Genomic DNA, 26,106 nt, shown 5'->3' with positions numbered 1-26,106 from the left:
GTGCTCCAAGCCTCAGTTCTCAGGAAGAGGCAGGCGAAGATCATTTCTTCTCTTTTTTCCAAAGTGCAAAGTGCTGGACGGACGGACTTTCCTGGTGGTTCAGACTCCGTGCTCTCATGAAACTCTGCTCAATGCTATGTGGCAGTCTGGATGGGTGGGGAGTTTAAGGAAGAATGCTGCTGCTGCTGCTGAAGTCACTTCAGCCGTGTCCGGACTCTGTGCGACCCCACAGACGGCAGCCCATCAGGCTCCCTTGTCCCTGGGATTCTCCAGGCAAGAACACTGGGGTGGGTTGCCATTTCCTTCTCCAGTGCATGAAAGTGGAAAGTGAAAGTCAAGTCGCTCAGTCATGTCCAACTCTGTGCGACCCCATGGACTGCAACCTACCAGGCTCCTCCGTCCATGGGATTTTCCAGGCGAGAATACTGGAGAAGGGTGCCGTTGCCTTCTCCGTAAGGGAGAATGGATCCATGTATATGTATGGTTGTGTCCCTTTACTGTCCAACTAAAACTATCACAACATTGATAACTGGCTATACCCCAACACTAAATAAAAAAGTTAAAAAAAAATGTACCATAAAAAGAAAAAGAAGACTCTGCTTTCACAGTAGGGGGCACAGGTTTGATCCCTGGTTGGGAAACTAAGATTCCCCCAAGCTATGTGGCCAGAGACAAACAAGAAAACCATAAACCAAAGAAACAAAAATAAAGTGCTGGAATATATGATCAGAGAAAGCAATTAAAAGCACTACAACTTTAATTAAAAGCCTAGATTTTAAAGAATTTCAATACTGCACCAGAGTTTCCTGCTGTTTTATTTATACGACCATAGTCTAAGGTGTGGGACTATAACAATGGTTACAATGTAAGAACATGTAATAACTGAGGCTCTGAGAGTATCACCCTTCCGTCTTCCAAGAATTTCTTTAGAATGCCAACAGTGTCTGTGACTTTTAGTCACCAGTGATTCCCAAGAAAAGTCCATTGTCTTCTCAGAGCCTAAGGCTGCTCCCAACTATTAAATCAGGCAGTTGGAAAAGTGCATAAACTCTTCCAGGCCCTAAGTGGTTTGATGGGAGTGTGAAAAGAATTTATATAGTTCCCTAAACGCTGAGCTTACGAGAAGTTAGGCCTTGGGAGGATTGGAGCCATAAGGAGAGGCGGCTGCCCAGAATCCCGGGGCCCTGAATTAACCCCCTGCTTCACCAATGGCTTATCACGTGAACGGGGGTGAGTCACTGAGCACCTGCTTCGCTCCCACCTTCCAGGTGCCCTTGCTGCTATCTGCCCCCACCCTGCACCCTGTTCATTTTGCTCCAGACTCAGCGCTCCTCTAATTCGCCAACCTGCTCCCACCTCAAGGCTTTTGCCCTCTTTCCTCTGCTTTCTCATCTATTCACTTGCCTGCTATAAGACTCACAGCACTTACCAACAGCTGACACTTACACATTTACCTTCCCCCACCGTGATCTTCACGAGAGGAAAGGACTCCTATTCCTATAGCATTTATTCTAGTGCTGAGACAAGTGTGTGTGTCTTCACGGATACTTGCTGAATAAATGAATGAGTGAACAAGTCATGGTGCTACCACTCACTGGACCAGTGTCCCTGGAAGGTGGCACTGAGATAATGTAAAAAAACACTGCAAAAACTTCCCCAAAAGGCTCTCCAGGCTGTGGCACTGGAAGTGGAAAACCTGAGTCGTTTCACATGCCCACTGAGTGCACCATCCCCGTCTGGACCCTTATTGATAACCAACCCCCAGTTTCTGATAGAGTCTGTATGCTATTTTCTCACCCTGCCATCTGCTCGAGTCATAGGCCACCACGGCCCCTTCAGTAAAGGCTTCCACTCTTAGTATCTCCACCAGAGAACCCAACAATATTGGGGACTAGTTTCTATTACCCGTCAGGAAGATCTTTGTTAGGATTCCTGGCAGTCTTTGTAATTACTGGTAAGAGATAAGAACAGGAACCACAAGGCAGAGGGAAGTTATCTGCATGGACGACAAAGAGGGAGAGCTGCATTTGGCCCTGGAGTCATCTACTATCTGCCAGCCTGGGGCCTCCGCTTTCCTCATGAGGAAACCGAAGTCCAGGAGGAGTTCAGGAGGGACTTAACGGAGGCCACGACAGAAGAGAAGAGGCCATCCACGCCCCTCTTCAACCAGCATATCCTGCGATTTGCTTTCTCTATTATGATCTCCAAATGAACACACTCACCCATGGCTTGCATTAACCACCTACTTTCAAGGATTTCCAGGTAAGCAAGAACCCATTAACATGATGTTGGCAGAGAGGCGAAGGAGGATGGACAAGTTTATTAAATCTAAAGTGCCTGCCTGATGGTCTAATACCATCATCACCTGACATAAAGGACTCAACAAGTCATATAGCACGTCAGACCACAGAAGAAGCGTCTGACACATGCAGGAGATAAATCATCAGTATTGTTGCATTTACTTTTGAAACAACCATGGAACAGATCACACACAATTTCAGAGAAAATGCTAAGGTCATATTTTTCAACTAAGACATTTATTACTTTTATGACTCATCAAAGAATTTCAAAAATACCAGAGGGAAAGGATAGAACAAAAGCCCAATCAAGAGTACTTATTCGTACTTATTTGCTGATTGGCAAAAAAATTCTCATTTTCAGACAGTACAAAGTATGTTTCCTTAGAGGTATTTCTTAGAAAATTCTAACTATGAAAGTAGGGGACCAAAGACGGTAAGACAAAAGTAATGGAACTGTCTCCCAAACATTTGGCTAGATACCACATTTGTCAAAAATTGTACCAACGAGAAGGTAACCTATATACTTAATTACTGGTTTCAGCACCAACTCAATACTTTACAATGAAAAATTAAGCCAAAAATAACTGGGTAAACATATATTTTGAGGAAAAAAGGATACTGCTGCTACTGCTAAGTCACTTCAGTCGTGTCCGACTCTGTGTGACCCCATAGACACATAGAATCCCCCGTCCCTGGGATTCTCCAGGCAAGAACACTGGAGTGGGTTGCCATGTCCTTCTCCAATGCAGGAAAGTGCAAAGTGAAAGTGACGTCGCTCAGTCGTATCTGACCCTCAGCGACCTTACGGACTGCAGCCTTCCAGGCTCCTTTGTCCGTAGGATTTTCCAGGCAGGAGTACTACATATATTTTGAGGAAAAAAGGATACAGTAGAGGTAAAAATTAATGGGTACAAGTGTCACTTTTCTTCTACTTAAAAAAGAAACCAACCAAAAAGCAGTAAAAGAGTATCAGTAAAAGAGTATCACTAAAAGTTACATCGAAGAAAATTAAAAGTCGGAGAGGAGGAATGAGAAATAAACAAACAAAACTCTCAGTTATTACAGCTACAGTATTTGAGCATTAAATTTAGCTCTAAATTTCCTGGAAATTAAAGCCAAAATGGGAAACATAACAGTTTATATAATTCTCTGATAAAAAGAAAGCATGCTGGTTCGTGAGGAGAATTTTTTCTTTTTTCCTGGAGCTGAATTTTAGAAGGAATCGGTCATCCGTGTGCAAGGAAAACTGAACAAATGGATAATGGCTTCAATGATGTATTTGCAGAGGCAGCACAAATGTTCCTGGCATGGTCTCAATCAACAAGAGTGAAAAATAACCCTTTCAAGGGAGGTCTAAAGATGTCCACGTACTTTCTGTTTTTCTTTTTATCCCTTTAAAAAATTCATGGTCGCATTGAAGATGGGCCCACACCAATGAGGTGTCTCCTATAAAACACCAAGAGGTGAAAACCAAGCACTCCTTAACCCAGGGCGCCTCCCACTGCAGCAACACAGGGAGTCTCCTCTCTGCAAGGGGGGGGGGGCGGGGCGGGAAAGGGCTGTTGGTGAGTGATTCTCTGGAGTCTTCTATCAGAAAAGACTGAGAAAGAGGTCAATAAAACTCTGGTCCAAATGTCATGGAGTTTGTAGAGTTCATTTCAATTAAAATCTGTCAGAGACTCTGATGGTTTCCTAAGACTCCCTTTGTTATTATTCTGATTCATTTGCTTTGGGAGGTATGATAGGGAGGAGGCAAACTGTTTAAAGGAGTTCAGAATATCAACTGTTCATTCAAGTCAAAGAAAATGAATATATGTCTGGCTACTTAAGTGTGTCTTCAAGCGAGAAATAATTATCAACTCACCTTCAGAATCTCTTCAACACAATGGACTTCATTGGAGTAGGTCTGCTGTAAGGGAAAAGCAAGAAAAAGTTAGCAAACAAAGATTAGCACACAAACAAAAAACAATTAGAGTGCTGGTATTAGTGAATGCTATTAGTACTTACAGCAACACTTCTTAAGGAGAATCACCCCAGGGCCCCCCTTTTATTACTGCTAATAGCTAAGTATGAGAAACTTCACATTCTAGATGAAATAAAACCAGAGAGATAAACCTGACCTCATTGTGAAAGAAAGGGTTCTGCTGGAGACAAAGACAGATGAATTGTGACCTGCAGGTCAAGAGCTTCTGATGGAACATGTGTATATCAAAGAAAATGAGTACATTAGTTAATCTAGGGGAATAATAGATATAACAAGAGTGGAGGCAGAAAGGGAAAACCTGTAATTTTCCTGCTTTGCAGCAACATATGTCCAGTGAGGCAAGTTACACGAACACAAAGATGGCGATCATCCTGAACGTCTTACTGAGCCCACAGTAAGGCAGTCAGACTCCAACCAAGCATAGGTTTTAGGGTGACAGTCTAACCTGCCAAAAATAAGTCTTAAAGTTGGATGTCTCTAGCCCTACTTGAAGTCAGCATTTTCAACTGTACACACACACACAATATTGCCCCAGAGACAGACCCTAAGAAGAGAGATTACCTGGCTTCTTAGAGGAAAGACCCTCTTGCTTACTCCCAGGTAAACAGATGACAGCTGCTGTTGCTAGTATCACAGACGCAGTGTTTAGGAAATGCCACTTTCCAGTCTTTATAAAGTGCAAGACAATGGAAGAGTGAAATCTTTTAAAAAGAAAAAAAAATACTTTTTCCTTAACTAGAGATACGGAACAAATTCCCTGACTTCATGGTTTTCAAATGGAAGAGCAACTTTCTGTGTCAACCGATGAGCCAAGTGCCCTGGGCAAATCCTCCTATACAAGCCCCCACACCCCAACCCAGCAATACACACACTCTTACTGCCCCTCTGGAGCAGAAAGTGCTGCTCTTCCCAGTCAGTTGGTCCAAGGTTTGCCTCACAGCCAGAGTGTAGATGGAAAATGGTTCTTTTCAGGGCTCTCATTTCTCATTCAAGTGTAATTTAATACGGCACTGGTCGATAATTCCTGATCTGGGGTTTACTAATCCACCATCTTCCTCATTCCTGTTTCCTTAAGGAAAAGGAAAAGTGCATACAGCATTCACACTGTCCTGGAATTGAATCTAGTGGACATGTCAAATTTCAAATGCAATTTGACCTGCCTGGGTCTGGTTCTAAAACATGTAAATTTCACAGAGACAGTTTTATTGAAACGTTTATAATTTGTTATTTTTGAGATAGGGGTCTGAAAGTTAGGAGATACGGTCAGAGTCCAGCGTATCCCCTTTCTCTGCTGGCCCAACTGGACCTGCCCTTAGGCACTGTGCATGTTAACAAGAGGACTTGCTTATCCAGTCTTCATTTTTCAAGACTATTAAGGAATGTCTAAAAACTGGACCAAATATTACAGCACAAACGTCAGAAACAAATGAATGCTGTTGTGACCTGAGGGTAACATGCAATTATATCCTATGGTTTTAATTTTTCACATGTGTCATTAGGAACAATAACAATTAAGAATTGAAGTGAAATCAACAGAACAAAGCAGAGGACTACTGACTCTGGTTAAATAGTTGCCGCCATCCTTTCTGTTACTGGAATGAGAATTCAATTAAAATATCTGGCAGGACTTTGCTGACAGTCCAGTGCTTAAGAATCTGCCTGAAAATGCAGGGGACACGGGCTCGATCCCTGGTCTGGGAATATCCCACATGCTGTGGGGCAACTGAGTCCATTCACCACAACTGCTGAGCCCACTCGCCCTAGAGCCCACGCTCTGCAACAAGAGAATCCTGGGGATCACAATTAAAGAGATGCCCCTGCTCATGGGGGCCAGACAAACTCGAGAAAATCCACTTGCAGCAACAAAGACCGAGCACATCCAAAAATAAGAAAGGAAAATAAATTAAATATCTGGCAATCAGTGGGGAGGCAGCTGCTGGAAGGATGGGGTGGGAGGTTGGAGTTAGCAGGTGCAAACTATTATATACAGAATGGATAAGCAACAAGGTCCTACTATATATATATATATCAGAGACAACTATATTCAATATCCTATGATGAACCATAAGGGAAAAGAATTTAAAAAAGAAAACGTGTGTGTGTGTGTGTGTGTGTGTATATATAACTCAGTCACTTTGCTGTACAGCAGAAATTAACACAACACTGTAAATCGACTATATTTCAATTTTTTAAATATTAATTAAAAAAATGGCAATCAATGAAATAGTGAAGCACAGATGGAATGAGGGCAGAAAACAATTGCCCCCTGCTTCGAACAGAATGGGGTCAGGAAGCGACCATGTCAGAAGACTAAAAGGCTTTCTGATCTTTGTAATATTACTCAAGCCATCAACCCTTAGCCAAGATGTTTGATGTCACTAAAAGATTTGTTTTTTCCTAAAAATTTTATTATATGAGATGAGCCAGAATTGAAGAAATTTTTTCTATGGATTATTGTTTATTGGTATCAGAGTAAGATAAATAGTGCTGAACAGTCACCATTTAACCTGCTTAAAATTCTAACTAAAGCCTAAGATTCAAGCATGAATTGGTTAACGTACTGTAAATTCTCATATCAGGTCCGTTATGAAAGTGGGGTTATATTAAAAGGGTGCCAGAATTCTATTCCAAATACATGAGGAGATACCATATTTAAAGATCTCCAAGAAGCACTGTTTACAATGGCAAATAACTGGAAAGGATCAAATGCCCAAGAACAGGAGTCTAACTAAAGATTTTCACAGGGCTCCCATATAGCAGTATGTTATAAATAAAATGGACATCATTATACATAAAATGATGTAAATGCATGTGCTGGCATGGAAAGATGCTCAAGATATTTTCAACTTTTTCTTTAGAAAGAATTTCACACTCATAGAGAAAATAACAAAGACAGTAGAGGAAATTCCCAGAAACCCTTCACTTGGATTCTCCAAATGCTGGCATTCTACCACACTCACTTTATATTTTTCTCTCCCCCCTTCCCCACATCTACACTGAGCCATTCAAGAGTGTGAGACAGTGAGAGGTAATGCCCCTTTATCTCTAAATACTGTTGTGTGTACCAAGGTGTGTTTTAAAGCTTTATTTAAAGAGGGTTGTATTAAAAAAAAAAAGAAATAAGGGTAAAAAAAAATAATAAAGAGGGTTGGTTACAAGATCGTCTGTATAGTGTGAGTCCATTTTATTAATGTGCTCCATCTACCCGAGATGGTATGTCCACTCTTCCCTGACCCAAATTCAAGTCTCTTAAACTAGAGTACAGTAGGTATTTCAGCTGCGCTTGCAAAGAAAGATCCATACGGACAGGCTGCCTTGTTTTTAAAAAGTACAATTTGGCACCTCCAAGTCTGCCACTGGAAGGAGAATTTCCAAAAAGGGAGGGGTGCTTCAACAAAGCATTATGGCTTAATCCCCTTCCTTGAAATCCACTTTGCCCACAGCGTATCCAGCTGAGTCCTGCCACCCCTGCTCAGAGAAGCCAGGCTCTCCCTATAACACTGGGGCCAAAGAGTAAACAAGCAACCTCTCTGAAGCACGGCCAAGTTCAGGCTGGACATCTTTAGGTAAGATTTCCTCAAAGAACAAGAGGTGATTAAAAAGCAACAACAATAAAATTGATGCTAACTGCATGAATGCAGAAGCTCTGGTTTGTGGGTCCTTTCCTGTCTACTTTTCCTTCTATGGCAGGAATACTGACTTAGCATTTACACCCCAAATCACACGGCAGTCTTCCACCCTTAATATCTAGGTTCCTAGAGAAGACCAACTTAGCTACTCTATATATCTCTGTATTTGCGTGTGTTAAGTTGCTTCAGTCGGGTCTGACTCTTTGTGACTCTGTGGACCTTAGCCTGCCAGGCTCCTCTGTCCATGGGATTCTCCAAGCAAGGAGTGGGTTGCTATGCCCTCCTCCATGGGATCTTCCTGACCCAGAGGTAGAACCTGGGTTTCTTAGGTCTCCCCACTCTTGCAGGTGGATTATTTACCACTAGCACCACCTGGAAAGCCCCCACACATCTGGGGGTCCTGTATATACATAGACAGATCTCCCGATGGAGCCCTCACTTTCCCAGGGAGTATGGCCTTAACACAGGAACCAAAATCCTACCCAACTTAAAAAACGGTATCTACTTACTGAATACACATTGTACTTGTTATTGCATTTAACTCATATTATATTATTCATAACATGTTATAGAAATATGGAAAATCCCAAACGAACTTTTTGGCCAACCCAATATTATTTCCTCCATTTGACATGCTCTGTTATAAGATGCACCATCATTAGCTTGGCAGGGGAAAAAGTTAAGACACAAAATGTACTCATCAACTGTAGATACATTCCTTATTAGATGCTGAAAAATGAAATAAAAATCTGAGGGAATTCTGTATAATACTCTTAATTCTTACATCAATCTTGTGGTATTACCCCACTTTTAAAAATGAACACTAAATTCTAAAGAAACTAACTTACATGTCCAGGGTCACACAGTGCACTCAAGTGACTGAGCCTGCTTTCCTAATATTGCTACAAGACTGTCCCCAAAACCTCAACTTCAGGCCAGACACAAATATACCAGTATTTAAGGAGAGGGGGATATGATCCCAGTTGTTGTATGCAAAACCAAAACCATTTTTCAAAGAGTACTGTTTCCCTTGGGCGTGTGCAAAGAAGTGGGTAATCAGCCTTAACTGCCTCTTACTACTGGGGGTACTTTAGACCAGCAAAAGCAGTGATGCTGGCCTCGGTCTGATTTCTCACTCCTCCTGGAATGACATTGTGTAATCCTAAGGAAATGCACTGATACCAAAATAAAAGATGTCTGTAAATGTCCCCTAAGCATGACACAGTTTGTTTTAATAAGCTGAAAAGAGGCAGATGGAAGAAATATACCTCACCGCTGAGACCACGGGGCTCTGGCAATATTGTGTTTTAAGTCTCTCAAGTTTCAACAGAGCAGCACTTTTTTAAACAATGCTGTTCTCAAAAAAGGCTTAGTTATCACTAACCAGAACTGCAGGGAGCACAGAGGCAGCATGCTGATGAAGGCGGCCAAGAGATCTTGGATCCTAGTTCTGGCTCCGCTGAGGATCGGGTCTTGCGATGCTGGCTAAGGTTCAACTTCTCTGGAACTATCTCCTCGTGGCAATGAAGGGATAATATTACCAATCCTAACCACTTTGCAGGGTTGGTATGAAGGTCAAATGTGAAACTTTAAAAACTCTCAGGAGGCACTGATACATGAAATCAACACACGGGGCCAACATTATCAAGGCGGTCTTCACTGGCATGACAGCTTTTAAAGAAACCCCAATGGTTCTCTGTCTGCGTATGTTTTAGAAGATTAAACAAAAGCTCACGCTATTTTTCTTCAAACACAGTGGGTTGACCAAAAAGTTCATTTGGGTTTTCCCTAAGAGCTTATGGAAAACTCGAATGAGCTCTCTGGCCAGCTTAGCATGTCACCCCTCAGCCTGTGGTTCACTCTATGGCATCTACTATGCTGCTCGTGCACGTGCGCTCAGTCGTGTCCGACTCTTTCCAGCCCCATGGACTGTAGCCCGCCAGGCTCCTCTGCCCGTGGGATTCTCCAAGCAAGAAGACTGGAGAATCTCCACCTCCTCCTCCAGGCGATCTTCCCGACCCAGGGATTGAACCCACGTCTCCTGTGTCTTCTGCATTGGCAGGCGGCTTCTTTACCACTGGAGTTCACCTAGCTCCAACTAACTAGCTAAGTCACACTCCTCCTGCCCCTGTGGGACCCCTTTTCCTCTCCCACCTGTGTCGGGATGAGTCCTACTCAGAGTCTGAGTTGCAGATTAAGAACCACCTTTTGGGAAGCACTCCTTGATTCCCTCACTCCTGAAACGGAGCGAGTGTGCCCATGGCTGTGTGTACTTTTCCTGCCAAAGCTCCCCCCATCCCACCATCTATGCTTCTTCTAGATCACCAGTTCCAGGACTGCAGGGGCCAGGTCTGCCTTCTGAATCACCAGTCACACACTGCCTGCTGCACAGAGGCCGCCAATCAACATTTGCCGTTGTGGTTTTCAGCCTCTGGACTCAGAATATGAAAACAGATGTCCAATTTGTAGAGCTTTAGAGACTTTCTAAATACTGTAGCTTCTCTGAATAATAAGCCAAAATCTTAACAAACAAACTACACAGAAGTAAACATACCAGAGACAGAAAGGAAACTGTTTTTCATTGTTTTCTCCTTCCACACATTAAGATTACTCTTAGAAACTATTTTTCACATATCAGATTGGCAAGACAAAAAACGAAAGAACTGACAATACTCTGTCTATGAGACAGAGGTGGGGAAGCAGGCACTCAAATTCCAGGGCTGGTGGGAGGGTAACACAGCACAATCTCTGAAGACAGCAGTTTGGCAAGAGTCACCAAATTCTCATTTCCCATACTCTGACCCAGCAATTTGAGCTCGAGCACTAACTCCTAAGTGCACAAAAAGATATGTGCACAAAGTTATTCATTTCAGCCTAGTTTGCAAATAGTTAAGGTACTAAAAAAAAAAAAATCTAAATGCCCATCTCTAGGTAGTTGGCTAAGAAAACTGTGTTACATGCCCCCTACACAGAAATACCATGCAACCACAACAAAGGATGAGGGAGCTCTTCATGCACTGAGCTGGGTCATCTCTAAGACATATTGAGGGGGAAGGGGAAGGCGCAGGTGCAGCATCTGCCAGGATTTGAATACATGAAAAGGTGATGTCAGAAGAGAACATATATGTCAAGTTACTTATGATCCATAAAATACCACTGGGAATAACACAAGAAGCCTTTAACATCAACTACTTCTAGAAAGGAAAATTAACTTGCGAGAGGGCTAGCGTAATGGGAAGATTTTCATTGTATACCTTTTTACTGTCTTAAAATTAATTAGTTTATTTTTATTTTTGGCCATGCAGCATATGGAATCTTAGTTCCCCAAACAGGAATCAAACTTTTGCCCCCTGCCTTGGAAGCACAGAGTCTTAACCACTGGACCACAGGGGAAGTCTGTTTTTTTCACTTTTTCAATTCTGCATTAAGATATATATCATGTTTTCAGAAATAAAAACACAAAAATAAGATTGAGATTCTTTTTTTAAAATATAGGAATAAAACATTTTTTTCTCAAAAGTACAGCCCAAGGTTTCTGCCACATGTGTGCTTACTCTCTATTAGCCTTCCTCTATGTACCAAATATGGAGAAGGCAATGGCACCCCACTCCAGCAGTCTTGCCTGGAGAATCTCATGGACGGAGGAGCCTGGTGGGCCGCAGTCCATGGGGTCGCTAAGAGTCGGACAAGACTCAGCGACTTCACTTTCACTTTTCATTTTCATGCACTGGAGAAGGAAATGGCAACCCACTCCAGTGTTCTTGCCTGGAGAATCCCAGGGATGGGGGAGCCTTGTGGGCTGCTGTCTATGGGGTCACACAGACATGGGGACCCCATATGGTGGACACGACTGAAGTGACTTAGCAGCAGCAGCAGCAGCATGTACCGAATAACTTGCCTTCTCCCAAACACACATCTCTATGAATCTGTCCACAGCTTCCTCCCTGGTGCTCGGGGATTGCCCCATGTAACACTCAGCACACAGAACTGTTCCTAGATTTACTGTCAGCTTTCCTGTGAGGTGCTCCTGGGGAAACCTAGGACTTGGTGTCCCGCCCAGCATTTGCTGGCTACTTCACTCTTGCTTCCCAAATGAGACGATTGCAAAGTCCTTGAAAGAGACATATCTGGGGGGTGGAGGTGGCCTCTCTTTTAATCAGTCATGCTTATTACATACCAGGCAGATCCACATGACGTAGACAAAGCCTTACAGGATTGTTGTCGGGACAAAATAAGACAATGCACGTTAAAGCTAACACCACACAAATAAACCTGAGCATTTATCATGAAGATGCCACGATCAGCATTTCCCAGAGATGGATTAGAAGAGGAAACCAAAAGGCCTGCCTGAGCAAGGTTCTGACATAAAATTCATTTTATTCTGTGAATACAAAGTAAATTACCTACATAGCTAGGGCCATTCCAAGAACCTGCTCATACCACTGGGGTGTGCCTACTCGGGCTGGAAAACGTACAAGGCTGAGCAGTATTATTTCTTCAGAAGTGTCATGCCCTTCGGGGATCTATCTAAACGCCGACTTCCACACCCAGTATTCCAGCTAAGAATTTTTTTAAGTCCCTGGACAGATTTATGGAAACACTTACAGTACAAAGATGGAGAAGGAAATGGAAACCCACTCCAGTATTCTTGCCTGGGAAATCCCATGGGCAGAGGAGACTGCAGTCCATGGGGTCATTAAGAGTGGACACGACAGAGCGTGAGCATGATAGCACAAAGAGGGAAAAAGGGAAACTGTGGGTTGTTAACATGGAGGGAAGGATAAAGGATTAGAAAACAGAGAACAAGATACCCTTCACAGTTTTCCTAAAGATGAGTAGTTCAGTTCAGTTGCTCAGTCGTGTCTGACTCTTTGAGACCCCATGAATTGCAGCACGCCAGGCCTCCCTGTCCATCACCAACTCCTGGAGTTCACCCAGACTCACGTCCATCAAGTCGCTGATGCCATCCAGCCATCTCATCCTCTGTCGTCCCCTTCTCCTCCTGCCCCCAACCCCTCCCAGCATCAGAGTCTTTTCCAATGAGTCAACTCTTTGCATGAGGTGGCCAAAGTACTCGAGTTTCAGCTTCAGCATCATTCCTTCCAAAGAAATCCCAGGACTGATCTCCTTTAGGATGGACTGGTTGGATCTCCTTGCAGTCCAAGGGACTCTCAAGAGTCTTTTCCAACACCACACTTCAAAAGCATCAATTCTTTGGCGCTCAGCTTTCTTCACAGTCCAACTCTCACATCCATACACGACTACTGGAAAAACCATAGCCTTGACTAGATGGACCTTTGTTGACAAAGTAATGTCTCTGCTTTTGAATATGCTATCTAGGTTGGTCATAACTTTCCTTCCAAGGAGTAAGCGTCTTTTAATTTCATGGCTGCAATCACCATCTGCAGTGATTTTGGAGCCCCCAAAAATAAAGTCTGACACTGTTTCCACTGTTTCCCCATCTATTTCCCATGAAGTGATGGGACCAGATGCCATGATCTTAGTTTTCTGAATGCTGAGCTTTAAACCAACTTTTTAACTCTCCTCTTTCACTTTCATCAAGATGAAAAGTAGTATAATGCAAATTAATTTTGACATCAAACTCTTCCTTTAAAAAATGAAACACCCTCCATCTCTACCCAAATATTTTCAAACAGCAGCAAGGGTCAGAGTAGTATTTTTCTTAAAAAGGTGATTAAGTGGCAATATGTAACAAAGAATTACACACATGTTCCCTGGAAGCCTACTCTGTAATGTCAAACTGGTCTGCTAGGTGTGGAGGATACCACAATTAATGTTACGCTAACTGCAGATATCGCTATCGTTCTCCAAGTAAATGTTTCAAGGAGAAAAGGAAAGACTGATGAAGGACAAGATTATGTTCAATGAAGAGGAATCTACAGGTCACCTACAGCTATCATCCAACAAAAATTTACTGTGGAAAGCCCAAGCAATCCTACTCACATTGGAAGATCTAGGAAGGGGGCAGCAGTGTGGAAACCGGGGTGTCACAAACACTGGTTGCCCATCCCTGGCAGTTCCTTCGCCTTGACTTGGCATCTGCCTTCAACTCCGACGGTAACTCAGGCTGTTCTGTCTCCCCCAAACTGATTTCCCACGGGCAGTGGATGCATACTCAGCCACATCTAACTCTTTGCAACCCCATGGACTGTAGCGCACCATGCTCCTCTGTCCAATGGATTTCCCAGGCAAGAGTACCAGAGTGGGTTGCCATTTCCTACAGGTAGGGTCTGGGTTTATTCATCCCAGTACCTCCTAGGGCCTTGGCATAATTCTGGAATAGCACAGATACGCAAGTTATTTGTCCAATGAATAAATTTGATTTTGTCATCTCACGGCATCTTCAACAGAATTCTCAAACATGTTCAGTTCAGTCACTCAGTCGTATCTGACTCTTTGCAATTTGGGGAGTTTCTCAGACAGCCAAGTTTCTGATGTGGCAGTAACATCAGAACATGATTGTTGGAGGAGGGCTACACTGGGCAGGCTTGGGTGGGGTAAAGGAAGGTTATATCTCTCCTTGAGTCTGGACATCAAGAAACAGTCTAGGATGGGGACTCCTCTGGTGGCCCAGTGGCTGAGACTCCTCGCTTCCAATGCAGGGGGCCTGGGTTTGGTCCCTGGTCAGGGAACTAGATCCCACGTGCCACAACTAAAGATCCCACATGTCGCAATTAAAACTCAGCGCAGCCATATAAATAAATAAATATATTTATTTATTTAAAGAAAAAGAAACAGTTCAGGGTAAATGCAGAAGGAGGATGCTGGAAGCTTGGGAGATGCGCTAGCACCCCAACTCACTTTATATTAAATGACAGCTTATATCCACAAATGTCTATAAAGTTCACTTTTAGGTAAACTGCTCCTTTATAAGCTCCTATATCATCTGTCTGTATTTCACCAGCTAAAGCAAAAACGGGCTAAAAAAATGGAATAAAAGATCCTAAATATCATTACTGAAACTTATATCCCCTTACAGGAAGGAGTATTTTGAATTATGTGTAGTTTAAAGATCAACCTGAGTAATTAGAGCCTTCTATTTCTTTACAGGCACTTTGATTGTTACCAGTGAAACAATTTGCTTTAATTAGTGTCATAAAGAATTTATTTTTCTAAAGTATATAAAATTTATAAAAGCTCATAATTTATATTAACTGAACTACTTAAAATATTCTGGAAATTCTGTTTTGATCTCTATGAAAAGAGGGCATCTTTTCGTTATGAAACCCAGGGTATAGTTCTTAAGATCTGGTTTAAGTAAATAAAACCGGAGTTGTGAATAGCTGTTTCCCATATATATAACACTTACTTTATATAAACATACAAATGATATGAAGGGACTCATAAAAATGCTAGTTTCATTTATTTTATTACTACTAAATTTCCTGAGATCACACAAGTATAAATTTTAATATATCTGTAAGGCTTCTACAGAGTCACATGAAAGTTTTTATTTTAAAAATACTACTTATGTTGCAGCAATATATGCAGAAATGTTTTCAGTAAACATTCTTTATGACCATAGGTCAACTAGCTTCTTGGTGTTAAAGTTATGAGGGGTGGGGTGTCCCCAAGGTGGGTTTAAACAGACTTAAAAACAAAGCAAATGCAGAGAACTTAGCGTTGTTTGACAGTAAATATGTCTAATCCCTGTTACTCACCAACTTTCTCACTTTTTGACTGTGAACCATTACCATTCGCCATGTAATAAGGAATCAGAAAGCCCCGATGGTCTAGGACTTGAAAACACTGTGCCTTTGATGGAAGATCACACGAGACCCCATGAAGGCCATTGTGGGCACAGCAGCCATGAATGATTAAGACTGGCTAAAAGGCACTGCTTTAAAAAAAGGAAAAAAGGCCTCACAAAGAACAAGTCTAGACACTGGTTCCATTCCAGTGATAATAAACGGACAAGTTCTTTCAAACGGTCCCAACTCTATGACCTAACTCCCCTTCCACAACCTATTCTACTCACTAAGACAACATTTAGAGTTGGTTTTTGTTTTTAAGAGGAATTTCATTTTCATTTATGGGTGGGTACATGAATTTGCAAAGCATGAGCCGTCTTCATCCCTTTTGGGGAGGATGTTAAACTGGAGTGTGATGGTGTTTTGTGACCACGCTCACTCCATTCCCATCCTGCTCGGCTCCTTCCCCACCCTCGCACAGACAGACACACACACAGACACGCGCACACACGCACTCTCTCACAAATCATATTACGTGATGGTTCTGAGTCTAAAACAATACTATGAAGTTACTTTGTCAACCATGGCAGGATTTATAGACGCATAAACCTGTGTTACTGCTCCTTTTTGAGTGTATGTGTCCACTGAATTTAAGTGACGAACAATGTTCAGGAACCATGTCTAATTCTGTGTTTCATAGGGTGCCTGGACATTTTTTTTTAATCGTTGGCCAGTAGCGAAGACTAACGAGGCACCAGGAAAAAAAAAAAAAAAAAACCTTTCCATCAGTTTCTGGATGAGGTTGAAAGAAAGTGAAGTCATAAGAATAAGATAAGTCATCTAATCCACTCTTTGTCTAAAAGGACATAAAGATTTTTATCCTGGGATTTTTCCAGCAATAATCTCAACAGTCCCCCCTGGGCTAGGTGTTGGTTGTCTGTCTCCTGGCATCATGATTTTTAAAAACAAAAAAAACAGAACTGGGGGTGGGGGGGGGGGCCGAGAGGGAAGAGAGAAAATTACTGAAGCGGTAGACCAGAGGCAATAATATATACTCTGAGGAAACAATCTGAGCTTCAAACTATCTTGGGGATTACTGATACCATAATAAACACAGAGGAGAGAAGGCAAATAAAGATGACCTTCCCCTTTATACCTTAATTCTGAATTAGTAAATTCCTTTTTTTTGTTGTTGCGCGGGGGGGCAGGGGGGGCATCCTTAATATTGGGTGGTAACAGGTTACTTACCAGGGTCTAGAAAAGGGGCCAAAGATCATTCAAGAGAGTACAATTATTTAATACAACATTATGGTGGTTATAAATCACATACTTAATCATGTTAAAGAGCACCTTAATTTAAGAGACTATTGCTTCTCTGTCCATGGAATTCTCCAGGCAAGAATACTAGATGGGTTGCCATTTCCTTCTCCAGGGGATCTTCACCATCCAGGATCGAACCTGTGCCTCCCACACTGCAGGCAGATTCTTTACTGTCTTTACCAGGGAAGCCCATTTTCTTTTCTACAATTTACTAAAAACCACATTCATTTTAGAGAGGAAAAAGAAAAAAACCTTCTAATTCCACTGACTCTCAGGTAGGTTTAATACTCTTTTCCTTTTCATGGACTATCTTGGTATGTAAGTATACACAAACTGTATGAGACTTCCAGAAAGTTCATCTCATAAAGTGACTGAGTGAACTGGCAAAAGTGAACAGGTTTAATAGCAAAGTTTTGAATAACAGTCACTCAGCAAGTGCCAGTTTGTTTTTAAATAAATACAAGGGACAGGCTAGATAAATATATATGAAAGAATTATTCTTGAATTTATTTTAAACGGGTATTTAATATGTGCCAAGGAGAAATTTCCCTTTGCTTGTAAAATAAATGTGCTCTAATACCTGCTGAATTTGAAAGCATTAACCATTTGTACATCCACCACAATTCTACCATATCTAAGACCACAATTCTAAAAGTTATCATAGGAGACAATAGGTTTATGCTCATTTTGAAAACAAACAGTAGTGAGTGACTCTCTGCCCATCTGTTTCCATATCAATAAACTTCTCTCAATCCTTCTGACTCTCATCCCCTCACACTAACACACATGCAATGAAGTTTTAAAAGTACTCTTTTGACTTTAATCCAGAGCCCTTGACCCAAGGCTCCAACTGACTCCCCTAGTGGCTCATACAATAAAGAATCTGCCTGCAATGAGGGAGACCCAGGTTGGATTCCTGGGTTGGGAAGATCCCCTGGAGAAGGGAATGGCAATCCACTCCAGTACTCTTACCTGGAAAACTCCATGGACAGAGGAGTCGGGCGGGCCACAGTCCACGGGGTCTCAGAGTCAGACACAACTGAGCGACTAACATTTTCCAGGCACTCAACCACATTTGTCCGAACCCCCAATATTCCTGCCTTTACTGTCACTCCTGTGTTCTCCTTTTTCTTCTACACATTCTAGAATGCAGACTATAGATGCCAAAGAGAGACTATGAAAAATAGGCCGTCATTCTAATAGGAACAACAAAAGCCACTCCACTTGAAAACTGCCTTTAGGAGATGGGAGGGCCAATCCACCAGAGGTAAATTAAGTCTCAGTGGTGCACCAATCCAACTGTGGCCCCCATGACTATTCCACACACCTGGGCCAAGCCCCAACGGGGAAAAGGCTCCTGGAACCTGCTTCACTTTTTCCCTGATATTATCATAATCACACTGCCAGTTTGGGGGAGGGGCACAGGCCCTTGGGGGCCAGGGCGGTGTGTGTGTCGGGGAGCAGGGGTGGGGGGGGGGTCCTTTCAATACGTTCTTTAATTGGTATAAAAAAAGTGAAAGCATTAGTTGCTCAGTTGTGTCTGACCCTTTGCAACCCCACAGACTATAGCCTGCCAGGCTCCTCTGTCCATGGAACTCTTCATTCAAGAATACTGGAATGGGTTGTCATGCCGTCCTCCAGGGAATCTCCCCAACCCAGGGATCGAACCTGGGTCTCCTGCATTGCAGGCGGATTCTTTTACTGTCTGAGCCATCAGCCAGCCAAAACCTCTGTAAAAAAATAAGCAGTGTTATTAATATTGTCACGATAATGCTGTCTACCAAGTAGCATTAAATGAACCTGAAAAGCTTTAGACTAGCTCCTGAGCAGGTAAGTCTTATCTGTTTTCCTCTTTTAGTGAAACTTTTAAGAAGCATCTCAACGTCAAAAAGTTGATTTCTTAGTAAGATTCTCTCAAAAGCTTTTTGTAAGACAAATAAACCAGTCTTTTCTGGACTTAACTAGAACACAACCTTGAAAAACAAAAACTTGTGAGGAACACAAAGCACTGGAAAACGCTATAGCTTCCTAAGTCTGAGGGTCAACACACCTCCAACTCGGCTTCATGATATAGCTTCTACTTTGAAAAGCCAAAAGGCGTAATCTAAATTTAAATCAATCAATAAAGAGTTTGCACGGTAACAACTGGAGGGTTCTGCCTGCTTTCTCATTATTTCTGCCCAATTTCTGAGCTCTCTCACTGAGAGAAGATTCTCTACTGTCTAACCTTAAACAAATTGTAATTTTTGAGGGAAAAAAGTAGAAACACCGTCATGTTCTCTAGCCAGCCTTTCACCAGATAAATTTATACCCCAGAAAGATACAGACTATGTGATTGTACAAACTATGCTGATCAAGTTCACTTCAGTCATGTCCAACTCTCTGGGACCCCGTGGATTGCAGCACGCCAGGCTTCCCTGTCCATCAACCAACTCCTGGAGCTTGCTCAGACTCATGGCCATCAAGTCAGTGATGCATGCTGATCAATGAAACCCACGAAACTACAAGAACATTAAAATGTTATCTACCAGGGCTTCCCTGGTGGCTCAGTAGTAAAGAATCTGCCTGCCAATGCAGGGGACAAGAGTTTGATTCCCTGATCTGAGAAGATACCGCATGCCGAGGAGCAAGCAAGCCTGAGTACCACCACTACTGACCCCCTGGCTACAACTACTGAAGCCCATGCGCCTAGAGCCTGTGCTCCACAACAGGAGAAGCCCACACACTGCATCCAGAGAAAAGTCACGAAGCAACGAAGACCCAGCACAGCCAAAAATAAATAAATAGAGATTTTAAAATGTAACTAGTACACCTGCTTGCACTAAAGTAAGATTACTTCTAAATATTCCTAGACTACTAGAAATCAATATGACATATGTTAAAACTTGGGTAGGAGCTCCACAATCTTTTATTATATTTGACTTAAATTCCGTTTGCTGAAAAACAAAGCGATAAAAGCCAAAAGGGAGTGGAGGGGTGGGTAGTGTACACATGTATAGACAAATATTCAAGCTTTTATGATGCCAGTATCTTTGATCTGTACCTTTACTCTGGGAAGACAAAAAAAAAAAATCTAATTTTTTGCCAAGTTTGGTTTGCCAAGTGATCCAGAAGTTCAAGATCAGAGTTTGAAAGTTGGACAAAATATCTGACTAGTAAGTAACTGCTTATTTTTAAATGTTTTTCATTTCTTTCAAATGCACTGCTTTAAAAATGCTGTGATTCAGAAGAGACAAAACACAACTGTGATCCTTTCTCCGCTCTTGCCCCATTATGTCATTAGACAGAGACATGGAGAGAACGGAAAATCCATAATCCAAACCAACAACCATGCAAATCTCAAGAGGTAAGGCGAGTCTCCAGGGCCAGCCAAAATGAAAAAAAAAAAAAAAAGCCACAGCGCACCACCTGTCTGTTACCTATCAAGAGTACACCAAGGGAGGGGACAAGGGGAGGGACTGGATGCCTGAGTCTAGAAGGCTTATTTACACCTTGTTTGTGAGGTCATGCACACAGCAGGGCTCAACTACACAGTTTATTCGGATCCTTCACTCCTTTGATGTCAGCCCCTAACAGAGGAGGCAAAGAGAAGAAAAGGAGGGAAGGAGGAAAGAAGCCAAGTGGGGAAGGGAAGAAGCAGGAGGAGGGGATCAAGAAGGGGAGAGAGAAGGCGGTTTTCCTTAGAGGGCTCGGTCTTCCCACCTGAACCTCAGTCTCGCGCTCACTGGTACTTACTGCGGGGCAGCTGTGCACGGGGGCACTTACCTCCGTGAACATGTCTTACTGCCTTCCTACATGGCCAAGAGGCTTTCCTGTCTCCACACATCCCCTGGCCAGCCCTAATCGGTGCCACTGGGTCACTGTCTTTTGCGCTGGCAGCTGCAATGGCGGCCCTGACAGGAAAGAACTTTTCATCTCTTCCCTTGGACTGAGCCATAGGCAGCAAGCAGCAAGCGCTCCCAGGCACAACTCCCCTGGCTCTGCTCCGAAAAATGCTCTCTCAAGTACACCGTTGCTTAGCAATATTTGCCTTCCCCCTGTACATCTGAAATTGGCAACATCTGTCCCTTTGGCAGTTTTGACTTGTGCACAGCGCCATGCTCATAGTTTAAAAACACATTCCGCTTGATGACACGAGCAATCCTCCACTCTTCCCATCTCCCCGCAAAACCACGAATGTGGAAACCCCCCCGCCCCCAACAAGGTTTAATCTTCACTTGGTTTTAAAGATCGACAATCTAAATGTCCACAGGATTCAAAATACTGAAGCTCAGTAGGAGTTCCTATTACACCCCACCTATATAGTGCTATCTGCACAATTACACCTGAGGGTGTGTCTGAACTAAAAATCCCCTTTAGCCTGAAATTTTTTTTAATGTAACATTTTCTATCATAAGGTATTATGCGTAAATACTTATTAGTTAAATAAGATATAAAGGCAATTCATTCATGGTGTAGGGAGGGTAGATTTCATGCTCACACTATAGCCCAACCTCACAAACAAAGATACAAAGACAGACAGACACACACACACACTGACACAGATCAACGGCAGAGGAATCTAAGAAGTCTAGAGAACAAAAGCAATTTACATTTAAGCAATTACAACGTGATGAATTTCAAAACAAACGACCTTAAGTTTCCTAAGTTTTTTATGCATCCCTCAACAAAGCCATCTTAGTGATTTACTGAGGTTACTCATTAACACTATAAAAGTAGTTCATAATACTGTAATTTTATACATAGGGGAAAAAAACTAATAAAAATAAAACTTTATGGGTAGTATATATGTTCTGCATGTAATTTTACTTTTTATCTAGCACATCAAAGAGCAATAAAAGTAATAATATTAAAAAGCATAAAAATCCACTAAGAACTGAACCACCATGCTATATGCCTTCAAACTTGGGCATGTAGACATTTTTGTTCACTTAAACAAATCAGGCTACAATTTTCTTTTTCCCCAAACTAATCTTAACATATTACAAACACATGTTCTCAAAAACATTTTATAGGAACTGAGTTCCAGCTACAAAGGGCAGGCTGACCTAACACTCTCAAGTCTCTACCCAGAACTGACAGAAGCACAAAAGCCTGGGTGATACCAGTGGCCGCTAAAAATACATCCAAAAGGTCCTTAGAGAGGTGTAACAATAGCCCTAAAATTCCATAACGTGCTTAGATTCATAATCCTGCGTTAGCCCCAAATGTGAAGTCAACACCAAAGAACACGCTTCTCACCAAGGCTCATCACTCACTACTTGCCCAGGTCCGTACAATAATTCCTGTGAAGTCAGGCTTTTTTTTTTTTTTTTTAACTGCAGTTTATGGGAGAAATTTGTGCAGACTTAGCAAATGGGAATTCTCAAAAATCTCAGATATTCCTCCACTTCATCTTCAGTAGTTTTGGCCTTGCAGGGTAGTGCTTATGAGCAAAGTTCCGAGTTGGACATACCAGTTTCGAGACACGACCCTGCCAGGGACCAGCTATTTAAGTTCTTTGCATGGAAAGAGCTTAAGCACAGTGCCTGGTACACAGTACATTCTCAATAAAACACAGACACCATTTTCACTCAGATATGAATCTTACCATGATACAAAGGCCTCAGTCTTTCTGTTCCCCCTCTTTCAATCTACTAACCTTTCCCGCTTCTCCACCCCACCACCCAAACACAACTTTTATTTAATGAACATCTATGAAAACTTCCTCTGGAAAGGGGACATGAATGCTGAAGGAATGAAAAAGTGAAAGTGAAAGTCACTCAGTCATGTTCGACTCTTCGCAACCCCACGGAAGGTAGCCCACCAGGCTCCTCTGTCCATGGACTTCTCCAGGCCAGAACACCAGAGTGGGTTGCCACATTCTCCAGGGGGTCTTCCCAACCCAGGAATCAAGCCCAGGTTTCCCGCACTGCAGGCAGATTCTTACAGATTCTCCCGCATTGCAGGCAGATACCAACTGAGCCACCAGAGAAGCCCGCTAACGGAAAGAAGAACAAATGTTATATTTCAGTAACTGTTTAGTACAATCCTTGTTGGCACCTCTCTGTGATTTCTCTTTAAACAGCCAGTCTCTTTAGCTCTGAGGGAGCCATCACCTACTAGACACCTGTGTCTGCAACAGGTTTCTAATAAATTCTGAAGTAATTAATGTGGGGAAAACAGGATGATTTGTAGAGGCTAAGAGACCCAGCCCTGGGGACTAGGAGAATGGTGAGAACCAGGGTAGGGCTGTGGTGCTGTCCATCCGGCAAGTGCTGATAAGCCTTGGGGGTTTGGTTGAGACTGCCTCCAGGAGACCCTCACATCAAGCCATTTATGGGACAAGAAGAAAGTGCAGAACACACATTCCCTGAGATGAGTTCCAGGCCCAACAGGGAAAAGCAAGAACTGGCCATTTAGCACTGCCCTTCTACATGACTGTCCCTTTATGGGGCCACAGTGGGCCACTAGAAAGCCAAATCCTGGGCTTTACTTAACCAACTACTAGAGCATTATTGAGAATGTCTCCACTCTGAGGCTTCTGGCGTGAGACCAGCTCTTAAGAGTGAATGCCACAATCTACCCCACGTTGTCCATCAATAAATATCAGGTCTGCAAGCAAGGGGACTAAAACACGGACTGTAATGCTCTAATCAAAATCAGCTCTATCTTCATTACCATGCAGTGATGCTTCTACCCCATTCTGATATTCTGAAGAAAATCGATGGCCCCTCTACTGTTTTCACTCCTGAAAGTACTCAATATTCAAACAGTCCAGCCCCATTCTTCTTCAAATCCTACCCACCCAATAACTTGCACGACAACCTGCTGGCATAATCAGAAATACATTTCACACAGTATTATCATAAAAGCCTTCTGAAAGATACTCCTCAGTCAAAAATGCCGACCATATGGCATTCGCAGCAGGAAGAGAAGTAACAGCTGTCAGTAGTAGAAACATTTATTAAGCACCAATTGGATGGAGAAGCAGAAGAACAGGGGAAAGAAAATGATGAACAAAATTTGGTTCTTAACCGAGGAGTTTTTCAAGCATGAAAAGTTCCCTCACTGATGAAGGCAAAGAGATGTCTTAAGTCACACTGGGGCATCAAGCTTATTCTGTGACACTGCCCCATCTCTAACTGAACTTTCTAATTCTCCATGACTCAAAGTCTAGTCTGAAACAGTTTTACCCAAACTTCAGTCAATTTCACACTGTCCTGACAGTGATATCATATTATAATACTACCTGTACTGTTATTTTTTTTAATCAACTTATGATCAATCCACTTTTTTATTTGGCTTCATATTAAGTAATATTTATGAAATTCTGGGTTTGATGTGCTGGAGTAAATATATTTTTTGAACTCACATTAAGATACCTAAAAATTTGTGCCCATATATTCTTTTGGAAGTTCATGCTCTAATCAATACTATTTAAACCAAACGCCGAATGAACATCTTGGGACATGTTGATGATTTTGGCACCCCACTCCAGTACTCTTGCCTGGAAAATCCCATGGACAGAGAAGCCTGTGGGGCTGCAGTCCATGGGGTTGCGAAGAGTTGGACACGACTGAGTGACTTCCCTTTCACTTTTCACTTTCATGCATTGGAGAAGGAAATGGCAACCCACTCATGTTCTTGCCTGGAGAATCCCAGGGACAGGAGAGCCTGGTGGGCTGCCGTCTATGGGGTCACACAGAGTCGGACACGACTGAGTGACTTCGTTTCACTTTTCACTTTCATGCATTGGAGAAGGAAATGGCAACCCACTCGTGTTCTTGCCTGGAGACTCCCAGGGACGGGGGAGCCTGGTGGGCTGCCATCTATGGGTCGCACAGAGTCGGACACGACTGAAGCGACTCAGCAGCAGCAGCAGCACTGATGCCCTACCTTGGAAAATCATCCTACTTTATTCGTGCACCCAAGTGTTGCCTGTCCCTCACAAATGACATGAAAACAATGGCCTACTCATGCCTTTCCTACCTGAATCCAGAACACCAATTAACACCATATGATGTATGGCTCCGTAATCTTTTTTCCATATGTTCCATGATGCCCAAATATCAACACAACTGAAAGCCCTGACAAGTTCTCACAACAACCAATAAAACCCTGGAATCCTGAAAATGCAGCAGGACTCAATACTTAATTAGCACCACAAAGTATTTATTCAAGCCTCTTATTTTAAAAAGCACACTTTAAAACATGAGTAAAATTAAACCCATGGTATAGAATTTCATTACATCACCAAAACAACTGAGAAGAATACCATCAAATCAACCCCAAACATTAGGATATCTCTTAAGACCCTGGGACCACTAAATATAATTGCAATGTCAATAGAGACAACCTGAAGATGGGTAGTGGACACTTCTCCCACAGTGTGAATTTGCTTTTACTCTCAAGGGAAGGTGGGATATCCCAGTTACTATATGCTAGGCTAATATATTCTATTTCATCTTCATAACAGCCCTGTGGTTCAGGTAGAATTGCCCCACTTGTAAGTAAAGGAAAATGAGTCCAGTCAGTCTCACTCTACAGTGTTATACATTAGAAACATTCAGTTCAGTTCAGTTCAGTCACTCAGTCGTGTCCGACTCTTTGCGACCTCATGAACTGCAGCACACCAGGCCTCCCTGTCCATCACCAACTCCCGGAGTTCACTCAAACTCATGTCCACCGAGTCGGTGATGCCATCCAGCCACTGTCGTCCCCTTCTCCTCCTGCCCCCAATCCCTCCCAGCATCAGAGTCTTTTCCAATGAGTCAACTTCGCATGAGGTGGCCAAAGTATTGAGTTAGAAACATTACATCCCATTTAATATTTCCTTTGTTGTTGTTCGTTCAGTCACTAAATTGTGTCCGACTCTTTGCAACCCCACAGACAGCAGCACGCCAGGGTTCCCTGTCCTTCACTATCTTCACTTCACTTCACTTAACTATCCTTCACTTCAGTATTCACATCAAATATTCCTTAAATATTTTCTTAAGGCCTTAATATTCAAAACTTTTCAACTACCTCAATTTCAGATTATAAGCTGAGACAAATACATAGTGTTAAAATAACCATGATAATGGTGTGATACACAAGCTATTTATTAAATAAGTACTATATGCCAATCACACATCTAAGAGTTTCACAAACATTTTCTTGTTTAAGCCTAAAAACTAAGA

At 42.5% G+C, this 26,106-nt stretch overlaps 1 protein-coding gene across 11 annotated transcripts in view; it reads right to left on the bottom strand.

The window, feature by feature from the left end:
- AFF1 (ALF transcription elongation factor 1) overlaps nt 1–26,106 on the bottom strand; it is a 197,222-nt gene that overhangs the window by 55,246 nt on the left and 115,870 nt on the right. For all 11 annotated transcript variants that reach the window (XM_059887671.1, XM_059887672.1, XM_024993466.2 and 8 more), the window contains one exon: nt 4,165–4,209. In XM_059887671.1, coding sequence (XP_059743654.1) covers nt 4,165–4,209 — 45 coding nt within the window. The remainder of the gene's footprint in view (nt 1–4,164; nt 4,210–26,106) is intronic.

This window comes from Bos taurus, chromosome 6 (genome assembly GCF_002263795.3).
Source record: "Bos taurus isolate L1 Dominette 01449 registration number 42190680 breed Hereford chromosome 6, ARS-UCD2.0, whole genome shotgun sequence".
Lineage (NCBI taxonomy): Eukaryota > Metazoa > Chordata > Mammalia > Artiodactyla > Bovidae > Bos > Bos taurus.
Note: the sequence above shows the minus strand (reverse complement) of the source record. Positions and strands in the feature narration are given on the sequence as shown.